The 14,438-nt window shown below is 38.3% G+C and overlaps 1 protein-coding gene across 4 annotated transcripts in view; it reads left to right on the forward strand.

Annotated features, from left to right (window-relative positions):
* The window catches only part of LOC133606006 (voltage-dependent calcium channel subunit alpha-2/delta-1-like), a 115,763-nt gene extending 101,596 nt beyond the window's left edge, over nucleotides 1-14,167 (forward strand). For all 4 annotated transcript variants that reach the window (XM_072913290.1, XM_072913291.1, XM_072913289.1 and 1 more), the window contains 7 exons: nucleotides 31-83; nucleotides 245-300; nucleotides 371-494; nucleotides 1,490-1,602; nucleotides 1,685-1,767; nucleotides 6,899-6,987; nucleotides 12,096-14,167. In XM_072913290.1, the coding sequence (XP_072769391.1) occupies nucleotides 31-83; nucleotides 245-300; nucleotides 371-494; nucleotides 1,490-1,602; nucleotides 1,685-1,767; nucleotides 6,899-6,987; nucleotides 12,096-12,132 (555 nt within the window). In that variant the 3' untranslated portion in view covers nucleotides 12,133-14,167. The remainder of the gene's footprint in view (nucleotides 1-30; nucleotides 84-244; nucleotides 301-370; nucleotides 495-1,489; nucleotides 1,603-1,684; nucleotides 1,768-6,898; nucleotides 6,988-12,095) is intronic.
* Nucleotides 14,168-14,438: the final 271 nt, after the last annotated feature.

A 14,438-nucleotide genomic window follows, 5' to 3' on the forward strand; every position in this document is an offset into this window, starting at 1 on the left:
CTTAAGTCTCGCTTTGTTTGCTCCCCTCAGCCCTCCATTGCTGATATTCTGAGTGTCGGGTGGTGGGCCTCTGCTGCAGCCTGGTAAGTCCTTCTCCATATAAGAGGAAGATTTAAATCCTAATGCGAAACAGGTGAGAATTGAGGGAAAATCTGCTTCTCGTTTATGCCCAATATAGTTAACAGCTTGTTTTACAGTATGCACATTTTTATACATTAGGTTGTTTTATTCATTCACGTTGCAGGTCAATCCTGCAACAGTTGCTGGTCAGCATCACGTTCCCAAATTTTCTGGATGCAGGTGACTCTCTACCTTGTTCACCCTAAATGACCGATAATATGGATAATAATGCAATTAATTAACCCTGTAGCCGACACGGACGAGGACATAGACATCATGCACAAGGAAGTGTGCATCACCGAGCAAACGCAGTACTACTTTGAGACCGACAACCCTTCCTTCAAAGGCACTGTGGACTGTGAAAACTGCTCCAGGTAAGGAATATTCCAGATACTTCTTTTCTCGAGGTGGCGCTGAGCGAAGCTAGTACAAATTTACATGGCATGAAGATGAAGTTGAGACAGTTAAGCAGGACCACCGTCTTGGCAAGGTTCCTGCCCCCTCCTTGTGCGTGTGCCATTTTTTTAAGACCCCCTCGTGTCGCCTAATGGAGTGCTGCCTGCATGCGGTGCGGCGTTCCTGCGCATTAGCAGCACACGTTTGCTTTTAACGAGCGCCATAAAAATACAGAGAAAACCATTTGTGTAAGGGTGACACGTGGGTTCCTCGACTAGAGGACTTGGAGAACAGTGTTTTTTGTTTTTTTGAGGACGTTGGTGGCTCATGATGTGGGGTTTTTTTAGGGGTCATGGGACATCACTTTCACATTTTAGGGAGTATTTGGAAATATGCTTCTTGCTGGGAATTATCCCTGTTTAGGTTTTGTTCTAATAGTTCAGAAACCCACTTCCTGTTTATCAGTTTCCTTTTTGGTATTGGTCATCACTTTAATTGTTCTTATTTCAAATTCAGTTTGAAGTGTACGTAGACATAATTTCATATTTCCCCCCTGACACTTCCTGTTTACAGTTTCGATTTTGAATTTAGTCATTGCTGTAAATTGTGTGACTAATTATAAATTTTTGGTTTTGGTAGGGCTTCTTAACCTTTGACTCCAGGGCCCAACTTTTTCGCTACACTGAATTAGTAATCTTACTCTTGATTTTTAATCGTATTCAATAACTATATCCAACCTACTCATAGTTTAACAGGATACACCTTGTCAAATGATATGAAACCTTCTGTTAATAACAAAGATTGTTATCACGGCTTATGTCGTCACTTCCTGTTTACCTTTTGGGGGCGCAGACCGTATCGGAAAGTTTGCATCTTACGTAGATCGTAGAATGTTCTCCAATGTTTTTTTGTTTTTTTTAATCAATCCATGTTTCCGCCATTTTTTTTTGTCATCTTCTTCTGTGGTCTTCAGACTTTACCACGCCGAGAAACTTCCCAACACAAACCTGGTCTTCGTCATCGCCGACGCCAAACTCACCTGCTCGTCATGTGACAGCAAGCCGCTGATACAGGATGAACAGCAGTGTATCCTTTCACCGTTAGCATACTAACGCTAACCGTGCCAAATCCCGGACCGTGCGTTGTGTTCTTGATTCGGTTCCTCCAGCTGACGGACCGGATGCATGTAAGATGGCCCAGAATCCTCGCTACAGGAAAGGCCCCGCCGTCTGCTTCGATAACAACGAGCACGTGAGTCCCTCCCGCCACAAATTCCTTGTCTCATACTTAATTGTGTCAGGCCGCCAAACAAAGGCTGAGCGCCTTCCTTGCTTTATTAGCTCACACGAGTTTACACAAAGGCCACGTTTTTGATTTATGTACGCGCCTGCGGGCTACTAATTTTTACATTTTGGACTCCATCGCTAAGAATAATTAAACATGCCTGTTCACAGATTGAAATGTCGGGTGAAGCAGAATCAGCTTAGTATTAACATTTACATTTAAGTACAGCTCATTTTTTGGTCTCTTGAAATAGAATTTGCTGAAACATCTGAGAACGGAATCAAACTCAAAGTAAAGCTAAACTTTGCAGTCCTTCTCAGTTGTTTCCTTTAATGTTAATAAATGTACACATACTTGCCATCCTTGAGACCTCCGAATTCGGGAGATTGGGGGGGGTATATATATATATATTTTCATGTATTTCTTCTATATATATATATGTATATATATATATATATATATTTATGTATGAGCTAAATAATATTATTTGATATTTTACCGTAATGTGTTAATAATTTCACACATAAGTCGCTCCTGAGTATGTGACTTTTTAGCTCATTCACGTAAGAGACTAGACGTATAAGATTTAATCGGATTTAGCGATTAGGAGTGACAGATTGTTTGGTAAACATATAGCATGTTCTATATGTTATAGTTATTTGAATGACTCTTACAATAATATGTTACGTTAACATACCAGGCACGTTCTCAGTTGGTTATTTATGCGTCATATAACGTACACTTATTCAGCCTGTTGTTCACTATTCTTTATTTATTTTAAATTGCCTTCCAAATGTCTATTCTTGGTGTTGGGTTTTATCAAACACATTTCCCCAAAAAATGCGACTTATATACTGTATATGTTTTTTTTCTTCTTTATTATGCATTTTCGGCCGGTGCGATTTATACTTCAAAACGACTTATACTCCGAAAAATACGGTATATATAATCCGTTCATGAATGAGTATATCCGTTCGGCCACCGTGTTTAATGGAGAAGTCTGATCTATAAAATGTGCAGGCAACATACCCCTTCCCCTTCGAGCTGTCCTGGATGAACTGAAATTATTTTTTCCAATCATTTTGGAACTTGCATGCGTACTTCTTCTTCTTACTCGTCGTCGCCATGTCTCTTCTTCGTTCTTCTGCTTCGTCTCTGTTATGTTTTTGGACATTACTACTTGCCGTAGTTTTGAAGCAATGCATGATGGGAATCCGGATGTTGTGTGTCAGTGTATTAACGTGCCAGCTGGAATAAACACACGCTGAGAAATGGCTCCGTGCCTGCCTACTTTATGGGTTATAGATAAACCTATGGATAATGGAGACATATACAGTATAATAGTCTCCTTTTCAGGTGAGAGAGGACGCTAAAGGCAGTGCCTTTAAGGCACGCCCCCAATATTGTTGTCCGGGTGGAAATCGGGAGAAATTCGGGAGGGTTCGCAAGTATGAGTGTACATAGTATTGCAGAGGTGTATTAATAACAATTTTATAGATAAATTAATCAAAGTAATGATTTAACTTCACGGTGGGTGGCGCGAAATACTTTATTCTTAGGGTGGGCGTAACAGAAAATATTTTAACACTGAGTTAAAGTAATGCTAGCTTGCTTGCTTCCTAATGGCATATCATGTGACGCTTTAATTTACATAATTAACTTTTTTAGCAATTTATTGTCCACAAATAAGTTGTTTTACAACTGATATGTACAGTAATGTTTGCTAGTGAAGTTATAGTGCTTCTTTTGTTAATGTTTGGCTAGCTCTTTTTTTAATTTAATTTTTTATTTATTTTGTATTAATCAGTCCAACCAAATAATACACAATAATATAATAATAATACAATTCCAAAACCAAACCGGGCCCAGCAACATTCAGAATAGCAATCAACAGAGCAATTGAGAGGCAGTTTCTTAATGTAACTAAACTTAGCCGCTAATTTTGTTAGCGCCTTCAGTGAATATGATTTTTATTTTGTTTGTGTAAAACTTGACGCTGTAAGTTTTTGTTCGGTATTATGACTCCTGTCTAGCTTTAGCCTCTTAGCATTTGTTTTGATTTTAACGTCACAAGATGCTTGAGAAGGGTTTTATTAGTCCCTCCAGGATTTTGCAGGCATTTGTTGGCATTGTTAAAATGCCTGAATTTGCGGCAGCTTTATCAGAAAGTAGCGACAAAAGTTGCGCTGTTTTGAGGCTTGTTTTCCCCACCCAATAACATTGAATCAACTTGTAAGTGTACGAATTTGTTAACAATCATTTTCATTGTCATCTTAACTTTATAAAGCACAGGATTGCAACAACAATTGGAAAAATAATTCTGTATTGATGTTTTACCAAACAGATGTAAAAGTACAAAAACAATGACAGTAAAATCTCATAGTCAGAGCTCATTGTCAATTTACTGCACTGTAACTATTCACTATAACTAATAATCATAATTACAGAAAAAAAACGCCACCAAAGGCTTCCTTATTGTTCGCGGTCTGCTCTGTCATCCACAATATGCAGACATTCTTTGTGCATGTTTTATGTCCGAAAAGTGTTTGTCCATCTTAAACATTTATTTATGTTCCAACACATTTACACCCGCACGTTGACATTTGTGAACTGTTAAGAGCAATCTACAGTGCAAATTTCCGTTGGTAAGTGAGAGACCATGAGGGATTATCATCACACTTATCTAACATGTAAATGCTGCCTCTTTGCTAGGTCTCAGCAATGGAAATGAAAATATGTTAAATAATGTTATATATATATAAATACATGCAAACTAGGAACGCCAATGTGCTGCCAATTGTTTACATATTGCATTACCAATGGCAGTAGGCAGGAACTGGAAGTAGGTCTGAGCCACACGAGAAGAACTACACAGAAGTTATTAATATATTGTTATACTGCTTCGTCTACACAAGAAACAAACATGAGTTTTGATTAGACAGTTGATGTGCACCTTTGAGTGCCGCTCAGACAAATGTGATTGGCGAAAATGGCGCTGACTGGCCGTGTGAAGTGCGGGGAAGTTGCAGGAATTAGACAAAGTTGCGAGGCCACGCATAATTCAGGCGGGATCTGTTGAATTAATGTACGGTAAATTGTTTTGTGACATCACAAATTCCTGGAGGGACTGTTCTATGCTCCAGTGTCGAGGTGCCAGCGTACACAATGCCAGGTTGCATAGAGTTTGACTGAATTTCCTACAATGGCTTCCTATGCTGATATGTCACATTTAAATCTACATATTTGCCTCAATTTATGAGTGATAATATCTATACTGGAAAAGTTAAAGGGGAACATTATCAGAATTTCAGAAGGGTTAAAACCATTAAAAATCAGTTCCCAGTGGCTTATTTTATTTTTCGAAGTTTTTTTCAAAATTTTACCCATCACGCAATATCCCTAAAAAAAGCTTCAAAGTGCCTGATTTTAACCATCGTTATATACACCCGTCCATTTTCCTGTGACGTCACACAGTGATGCCAACACAAACAAACATGACACATAGAACAGCAAGGAATAGCGACATGAGCTCGGATTCAGACTCGGATTTCAGCGGCTTAAGCGATTCAACAGATTACGCATGTATTGAAACGGATGGTTGTAGTGTGGAGGCAGGTAGCGAAAACGAAATTGAAGAAGAAACTGAAGCTATTGAGCCATATCGGTTTGAACCGTATGCAAGCGAAACCGACGAAAACGACACGACAGGCAGCGACACGGGAGAAAGCGAGGACGAATTCGGCGATCGCCTTCTAACCAACGATTGGTATGTGTTTGTTTGGCATTAAAGGAAACTAACAACTATGAACTAGGTTTACAGCATATGAAATACATTTGGCAACAACATGCACTTTGAGAGTGCAGACAGCCCATTTCAGGCGCGCTAAGAACATATATTTTTCCACGATTTCAGCACTCAGGTTAACCATACCTAAATAGACACAAAATACTGCATTACACAAGACTACTCGAATGATTGAAAAAAATAAATGTTTTTAAGCTAAATTATTGGTAAACACAGTTTATGTATAATAATTTACGTAAAACCGCGAGTAATGAATAAAGTTTTCATCAATTAATATATTCTGTAGACATACCCTCATCCGCTCTCTTTTCCTGAAAGCTGATCTGTCCAGTTTTGGAGTTGATGTCAGCAGGCCAGGGAAGCTAGGGTCGATATTCTTCTCTTGATCATCTTCGGTGGCATAAGGGACGGTGTGAGCCAAGACATCCAGGGGGTTTAGCTCGCTCGTCTGCGGGAACAAACTGCCGCCATTGCTTGCCGTGCTTCCGAGGTCCGTTGTCCCTGAATAGCTCACACACTCCGGCAGATTCAATGGGGGTCTGGCGGCAGATTTCTTTGACTTTATCGTTGGAAATGCATCTGCTTTGAGTGTCGCAGGATATCCACACATTCTTGCCATCTCTGTCGTAGCATAGCTTTCGTCGGTAAAGTGTGCGGAACAAACGACTGACCATTTCATCGGCTTTCCCCACAGTCTCGTATTTTGAACAAATTTCGTCCAATTTCTTGCCACTTTCGCATCTTTGGGCCACTGGTGAAACTTGAATCCGTCCCTGTTCGTGTTGTTACACCCTCCGACAACACACCGACGAAAGTGAGAAAATGGCGGATTGCTTGTGACGTCATCGCTCCGAGAGCGAATAATAGAAAGGCGTTTAATTCGCCAAAATTCACCCATTTAGAGTTCGGAAATCGGTTAAAAAAATATATGGTCTTTTTTCTGCAACATCAAGGTATATATTGACGCTTACATAGGTCTGGTGATAATGTTCCCCTTTAAGCCCTGGGATAGGATATATGGAGGGTGATAATTATTTACTGTTTGTTTCATCAGGCTATTTTGATCATGTACCAGAATGTTCTTGTCATAGCTTGTGCACATTTATTTGTAAGAGAACCCACATGAAAATGAGCGCTTTGAATATGCTTTTCATCACTAATATGTCACATTCGCATGCTGTATTTTTGCTTTTGTTTGAACTAAGCTAAACACGTCTTCCTCTTTGCTCCCCCACTAAATCCAAGTTTGCTTTGCTGCATGACTCTTCTCTTGTGTGTGATTGGCTGTCGTAGGACGAGGCCCTGTGCCGGCGCAGCGCTGGCTCCCCGTTGGCGTCGTCTGCGCTCATGTTACTGCCGCCACTGTTCTTGTGCTTTGCCGGGTCAGTCCCGTTAGGCTTCCTTCCTGCCTGTCTGTCGTGTTCATACCTCTCTTTTCTCTTATATATCTTCCTGCTTTCCACGTCGCTCCACACCTGTCACTCGCTCTTGTTCGACCAGCATCTGTTTTCACTTCCCTCTCAAACCAAACTACCTCCCCCCTTCTTGACATTCCCGTCTCCCGCCAATATTTTCTCCATCTCGCCCGGCTTTGAACTACCAGCAGCGCTCCTTGCACGTTTCCCCGTCTATCGTTTTCCATCCCCAAACCCATAAAAAGTCTTTCCTCTCTCTGATTCTTGCTGACACTCGCAACACTCATTTGCATCTTCGCTAACGATTAGCCAGACCCTCTAACGTTCATATGCCAAAACGGAAAGTTCCTCTGATTTTTATCAGACTTTTCTTGAAGTTTTTTTGCAACTGTTTGTGACGTGTCCAGAAAAAAGTTACTGTACATATTGCGTTCCCACATTTTCCAGAAACGTTTCTGCACCTGCGCTAGCCCATAAACTACATGCCTAAACATGTTTATTCAAAAAGTTATATATATATATATATCCATACAGTATATATATATATATATCCATACAGTATATATATATATATATATATATAATTTTTATTTGTTTATTTTATAATTTGGGGATAGTGATGAGAGCATGTACTTGTTGGTCACAAAAAACATTCATGAAGTTTGGTTCTTTTATGAATGTATTATGGGTCTACTGAAAATGTGAGCAAATCTGCTGGGTCAAAAGTATACATACAGCAATGTTAATATTTGGTTACATGTCCCTTGGCAAGTTTCACTGCAATAAGGAGCTTTTGGTAGCCATCCACAAGCTTCTGGCAAGCTTCTGGTTGAATTTTTGATCACTCCTCTTGACAAAATTGGTGCAGTTCAGCTACATTTGTTGGTTTTCTGACATGGACTTGTTTCTTCAGCATTGTCCACACGTTTAAGTCAGGACTTTGGGAAGGCCATTCTAAAACCTTAATTCTAGCCTGATTTAGCCATTCCTTTACCACTTTTGACTTTGGAGTCATTGTCCTGTTGGAAGACCCAACTGCGCCCAAGACCCAACCTTCAGGCTGATGATTTTAGGTTGTCCTGAAGAATTTGGAGGTAATCCTTCTATTGTGGCCAAACAGCTCAATTTTTGTTTCATCTGACATCACATGGACAAAGATAAGACCTTCTGGAGGAAAGTTATGTGGTCATATGAAACAAAAATTGAGCTGTTTGGCAACAATACCCAGCAAAATGTTTGGAAGAGAAAAGGTGAGCCCTTTAATCCCAGGAGCACCACTCCTACCGTCAAGCATGGTGGTGGTAGTATTATGCTCTGGGCCTTTTTTGCTGCCAATGGAATTGGTGCTTTAAATGGGACAATGAAAAAGGAGGATTACCTCCAAATTCTTCAGGACAACCTAAAATCATGAGGTTGGGTCTTGGGCGCAGTTGAATGTTCCAACAGGACAATGACCCCAAACACACGTCAAAAGTGGTAAAGGAATGGCTCAATCAGGCTAGAATTAAGGTTTTGGAATGGTCTTCCCAAAGTCCTGATTTAAATGTGTGGACAATGCTGAAGAAACAAGTCCATGTCAGAAAACCAACAAATTTAGCTGAACTGCATCGATTGTGTCAAGAGGAGTGTTCAAAAATTCAACCAGAAGCTTGTGGATAGCTTCCAAAAGCACCTTATTGCAGTGAAACTTGCTAAGGGACATGTAACCAAATATTAACATTGCTGTATGTAGGGCTGCAACTAACAACTAATTTGATAATCGATTAATCTGTTGATTATTACTTCGATTAATAAGCGGTTAAAAGAGACAAACTACATTTCTATCCTTTCCAGTATTTTATTGGGGAAAAAACCCAGCATTCTGGCACCATACTTATTTTGATTACGGTATTGTTTCTCAGCTGTTTGTAAATGTTGCAGTTTATAAATAAAGGTTGATTAAAAAAAAGTAGCACATAGCATAGATCCAACGAATCCATGACTAAATTAATCGCCAACTATTTTTATAATCGATTTAATCGATTAGTTGTTGCAGCCCTAGCTGTATGTATACTTTTGACCCAGCAGATTTGGTCACATTTTTAGGAGACCTATAATAAATTCATAAAAGAACCAAACTTCATGAATGTTTTTTGTGACCAACAAGTATGTGCTCCAATCACTCTATCACAAAAAAATAAGAGTTGTAGAAAGTATTGGAAACTCAAGACAACCATGACATTATGTTCTTTACATGTGTATGTAAACTTTTGATCGCGACTGTATATATATATATATATATATATATATATATATATAACAAATTGCATTACTTTTAATGCAACACAGAATCACAAGAACTTAAGTACATTCACAAACATATGAATACAATATTACAAAATTTTTCAGTTATTTGAAACGGTATTTATCAAAATTGTTTTTTGAATTCATAATTTTCAAGTAAATTAAGTACTATTTCAATTTGAATGATGTATTCATTCATTTTTTTATGAATCATATTGCATGACATTTACAACATTCTATTACAGAATTGGAAGAGCGAGAACTAAGTAGATTCATAAATAAAATTAAATGAATGTGAATGAATTAAATATATACAATATGTACATGTACATTTATGTGTGTATATATGTGTATGTGTACATACATACTGTATATAATTAATTAATTTCATTTTATTTATCAATGTACTTAGTTCTCGCACTTCCAATTCTATTAATTTCAATTATATGTGTATGGCTACATATGTATGTATATGTTTATGTATATATGTACATTTATATGTATATACAGTATATATAAATGTATATGTGTATGTATAGAGCAAAAATTTAAGTACATTCATAGTCATGAAAATTAATACATTTCGATGGAATTTTATATTTTATACTGTAGGTTATTTAAATGTAACATTTTATTTTTTAATTTTGTATCACTTTTTTTTTTTTCATTTTTAGAAATTAGTACTTCAAATAATCCTAAATAATATTTAGATTTGAATAATTAAATATTTTTTAATATAAATTATTATTACATTTAGAACTACATTCCAGTATAAAATTGGACGAGCAAGAACGAAGTACATTCCTAAATACAATATTTTCACGGTTGTTTAAATAAAAAATATATACAGGTAAAAGCCAGTAAATTAGAATATTTTGAAAAACTTGATTTATTTCAGTAATTGCATTCAAAAGGTGTAACTTGTACATTATATTTATTCATTGCACACAGACTGATGCATTCAATTGTTTATTTCATTTAATTTTGATGATTTGAAGTGGCAACAAATGAAAATCCAAAATTCCGTGTGTCACAAAATTAGAATATTACTTAAGGCTAATACAAAAAAGGGATTTTTAGAAATGTTGGCCAACTGAAAAGTATGCAAATGAAAAATATGAGCATGTACAATACTCAATACTTGGTTGGAGCTCCTTTTGCCTCAATTACTGCGTTAATGCGGCGTGGCATGGAGTCGATGAGTTTCTGGCACTGCTCAGGTGTTATGAGAGCCCAGGTTGCTCTGATAGTGGCCTTCAACTCTTCTGCGTTTTTGGGTCTGGCATTCTGCATCTTCCTTTTCACAATACCCCACAGATTTTCTATGGGGCTAAGGTCAGGGGAGTTGGCGGGCCAATTTAGAACAGAAATACCATGGTCCGTAAACCAGGCACGGGTAGATTTTGCGCTGTGTGCAGGCGCCAAGTCCTGTTGGAACTTGAAATCTCCATCTCCATAGAGCAGGTCAGCAGCAGGAAGCATGAAGTGCTCTAAAACTTGCTGGTAGACGGCTGCGTTGACCCTGGATCTCAGGAAACAGAGTGGACCGACACCAGCAGATGACATGGCACCCCAAACCATCACTGATGGTTTGGGTTGGTTTGGTTTGCATTTCCTTTGGAAATCGAGGTCCCAGAGTCTGGAGGAAGACAGGAGAGGCACAGGATCCACGTTGCCTGAAGTCTAGTGTAAAGTTTCCACCATCAGTGATGGTTTGGGGTGCCATGTCATCTGCTGGTGTCGGTCCACTCTGTTTCCTGAGATCCAGGGTCAACGCAGCCGTCTACCAGCAAGTTTTAGAGCACTTCATGCTTCCTGCTGCTGACCTGCTCTATGGAGATGGAGATTTCAAGTTCCAACAGGACTTGGCGCCTGCACACAGCGCAAAATCTACCCGTGCCTGGTTTACGGACCATGGTATTTCTGTTCTAAATTGGCCCGCCAACTCCCCTGACCTTAGCCCCATAGAAAATCTGTGGGGTATTGTGAAAAGGAAGATGCAGAATGCCAGACCCAAAAACGCAGAAGAGTTGAAGGCCACTATCAGAGCAACCTGGGCTCTCATAACACCTGAGCAGTGCCAGAAACTCTTAGACTCCATGCCACGCCGCATTAACGCAGTAATTGAGGCAAAAGGAGCTCCAACCAAGTATTGAGTATTGTACATGCTCATATTTTTCATTTGCATACTTTTCAGTTGGCCAACATTTCTAAAAATCCCTTTTTTGTATTAGCCTTAAGTAATATTCTAATTTTGTGACACACGGGATTTTGGATTTTCATTTGTTGCCACTTCAAATCATCAAAATTAAATGAAATAAACATTTGAATGCATCAGTCTGTGTGCAATGAATAAATATAATGTACAAGTTACACCTTTTGAATGCAATTACTGAAATAAATCAAGTTTTTCAAAATATTCTAATTTACTGGCTTTTACCTGTATACAATAACAATTATTATCGTTCAAAATTAATTTTAAAATTATATTTGAAATAATACTGAAGTTACTTGAAAAGGATCATTTCTATTTGAAAAATTATACTTTTAAACAAAAAATTCCACTTTTAATGAATCTAATTATAAATTATACGTGTTTTTATAAATTTAAATGTATTATTTTAACATTTTACTATAAAACTACAAGGATAGCATAATAAGTATTCTTACATGAAAGTGTAACCAAACAGTCCAATCATCTCGCTGGCGACGTCCTCTTCATCTCGACATTCAAGCAACTGTTCAAACAACCGCGGTTTCCACCGCTAACCATCGGTGACGTGATCCTCCAGGAGGAAGACCCCGACTGTGGCGGGGCGACCGGCTTGAGCCCTTCGCTGTGGCTGATGGTGATTCTTCAGCTGGCTCTTCTCTGGGTCCCGACCGGCTCCAGACATCACGGCGTACCGTCTTGACCTCCCGATCGCACCGTCCGTCAACACCGTCTGCCGCCGCCATCTTTCTACCAGCATGCGACGCCGCCTCTCGACAGTTTTCTTTTTTTAGCCGGAAGAAGCCTTCAGTGGACACTTTGGATTGTTGACCTCAGTGATGGACGAGCTGGTGCTAACTTGAGGACTTAAGAGTTGTTCGATTCCTCGCTGCCACAAGCAAACATTTTTGTTTGGAAGACATCAATAGTGGCGAGCGTTGTTGGTTTAAAGCGAGGTAGACGACTACCACTGAGCGCCACCGTGTTCCACAAACCTCCTAACCCTCCAAAGTTCTTCCCTGAATCCTCAGCCTCTGAATTTTGATGACTGCCACCGTGCGCATGAACCAATCAGAAAGAAGCTGACGGAAATATCTCTAGTGCCATCTGCGACGCTTGTTAGCTTTTGATTTATTGGATTATTTATTAGAAAATTGAAGAAAGCAAACGCTTAAGATTTGATTTTGAAACAATGATCTGCACTTTGTGTGTTTTGCTACTGAAGTCCTTTCGTCTTTTTGCCTACTGGCAGAACGAACAACAAAACTCCTTAAAGGTCCCGTATTACTTTTAAAAATATATGTATTTTACATAAGCGGTGCCACATTAACCAAAATGATCAAACTTACAGCTCCCCCATATTTAGCAGAGTAAAAAGAGTTCCATTTTAAGATATGTAGCAAAGCCTACTGTGTACAATACGGAAGGGATTCATGTGGCCCCATTCCTGGGCGGATCTCGTGTAAGAGGAAGGGGGCTGGGGAAGTAATTGTGCAATGCAGTCTGCTGAAAATGATGGAAAGCGCCACTCTACATAGCAACTGACGCTATAGTCAAAGTTGGAGTTGCAACAAAACACATTTTAGGATATATAACACTGGTGTGCCCAATTTGTCACATTTTATGTGTCAGGTAAACCTTACTGAATGAGGACATGTGAATCTTCTTTCTAGTGTATTTCATTTGATGTTGGTATTTATGGTAAACCTCCCATATATACATTTTCAAAGGCCCCACAAAAAGTATATTGGAATAGAGACAGTTAAAAAGTGCTTTTAGTAAGCCTGACTGGGAACACGTGTTGTGTGTCTGTAGCTTTAATGCTACCGAGCTTTCTGCCACGGACTATGGCTGCCTCACAAGACAATTTTATAGGTATGAACCTAAAGCCATAGATATTGTTACTTGGCGCTATCTTTCTAGCATGCTAACTAACGACTATTTTGATTGTCGACCATTTAATCTTTGACCGTTTTTGCGATTAGTCGACTAGTCGGATTATTCAGTGGCTTCAATTTAGCCGTCGGGTTTAAATTCAGCTTGAGATATATTTTTAGGCATGTGCTAATTAACAATAACGACAATACAAATGACTTTGTTCAGAAATATTTATTATTATTATTATGATTTAGTGTTATTGTATGGATGCCTTTTTCTGCGCTACAAAAAAATACCCCAATGGTAAGTCTAAATAATGAGGTAAAGAGTCATGATTATAATGTAAAAAGTCGAAATTTTGAGCTAAAAATGAATAATTATGAGGTAAAAAATTGAAATTACGAGATAAGAAAGTCATAAATATGAAATAAAAAAATCGAAATTATATGATTAAAAAGTCATAATTACAAAAAAAACCTTTCATTTATGAGATAAGAAAGTTGAAAGTGAGTCATAATTATGACAAGTAAAAATTATGATATAAAAGTCCTAATCATCAGACAAAAAGTCAAATTTATTAGATAAAAAGTCAAATTTATTAGATAAAAAAAAATCATAATTATGAGATTTAAAAAAATCGAAATTATGAGATTAAAACTTGAAATTATGAAAGTCATAATTATGAGATAAAAAGTCGAAATTATGAGATTAAGTCATAATTATGAGCTGGAAAAGTCATCATGCAGCATAGTCGGTCATAATTTCGACTTTTTATCTTACCGTATTTTCCGCACTATAAGGCGCACCGGATTATTAGCCGCACCTTCAATGAATGGCATATTTCATAACTTTGTCCACCAATAAGCCGCCCCGGACTATAAGCCGCGCCTACGCTGCGCTAAAGGGAATGTCAAAAAAACAGTCAGATAGGTCAGTCAAACTTTAATAATATATTGAAAACCAGCGTTCTAACAACTCTGTCCCAAAATGTACGCAAATGTGCAATCACAAACAGTAAAATTCAAAATAGTGCAGAGCAATAGCA

Source organism: Nerophis lumbriciformis, linkage group LG05 (genome assembly GCF_033978685.3).
Source record: "Nerophis lumbriciformis linkage group LG05, RoL_Nlum_v2.1, whole genome shotgun sequence".
Lineage (NCBI taxonomy): Eukaryota > Metazoa > Chordata > Actinopteri > Syngnathiformes > Syngnathidae > Nerophis > Nerophis lumbriciformis.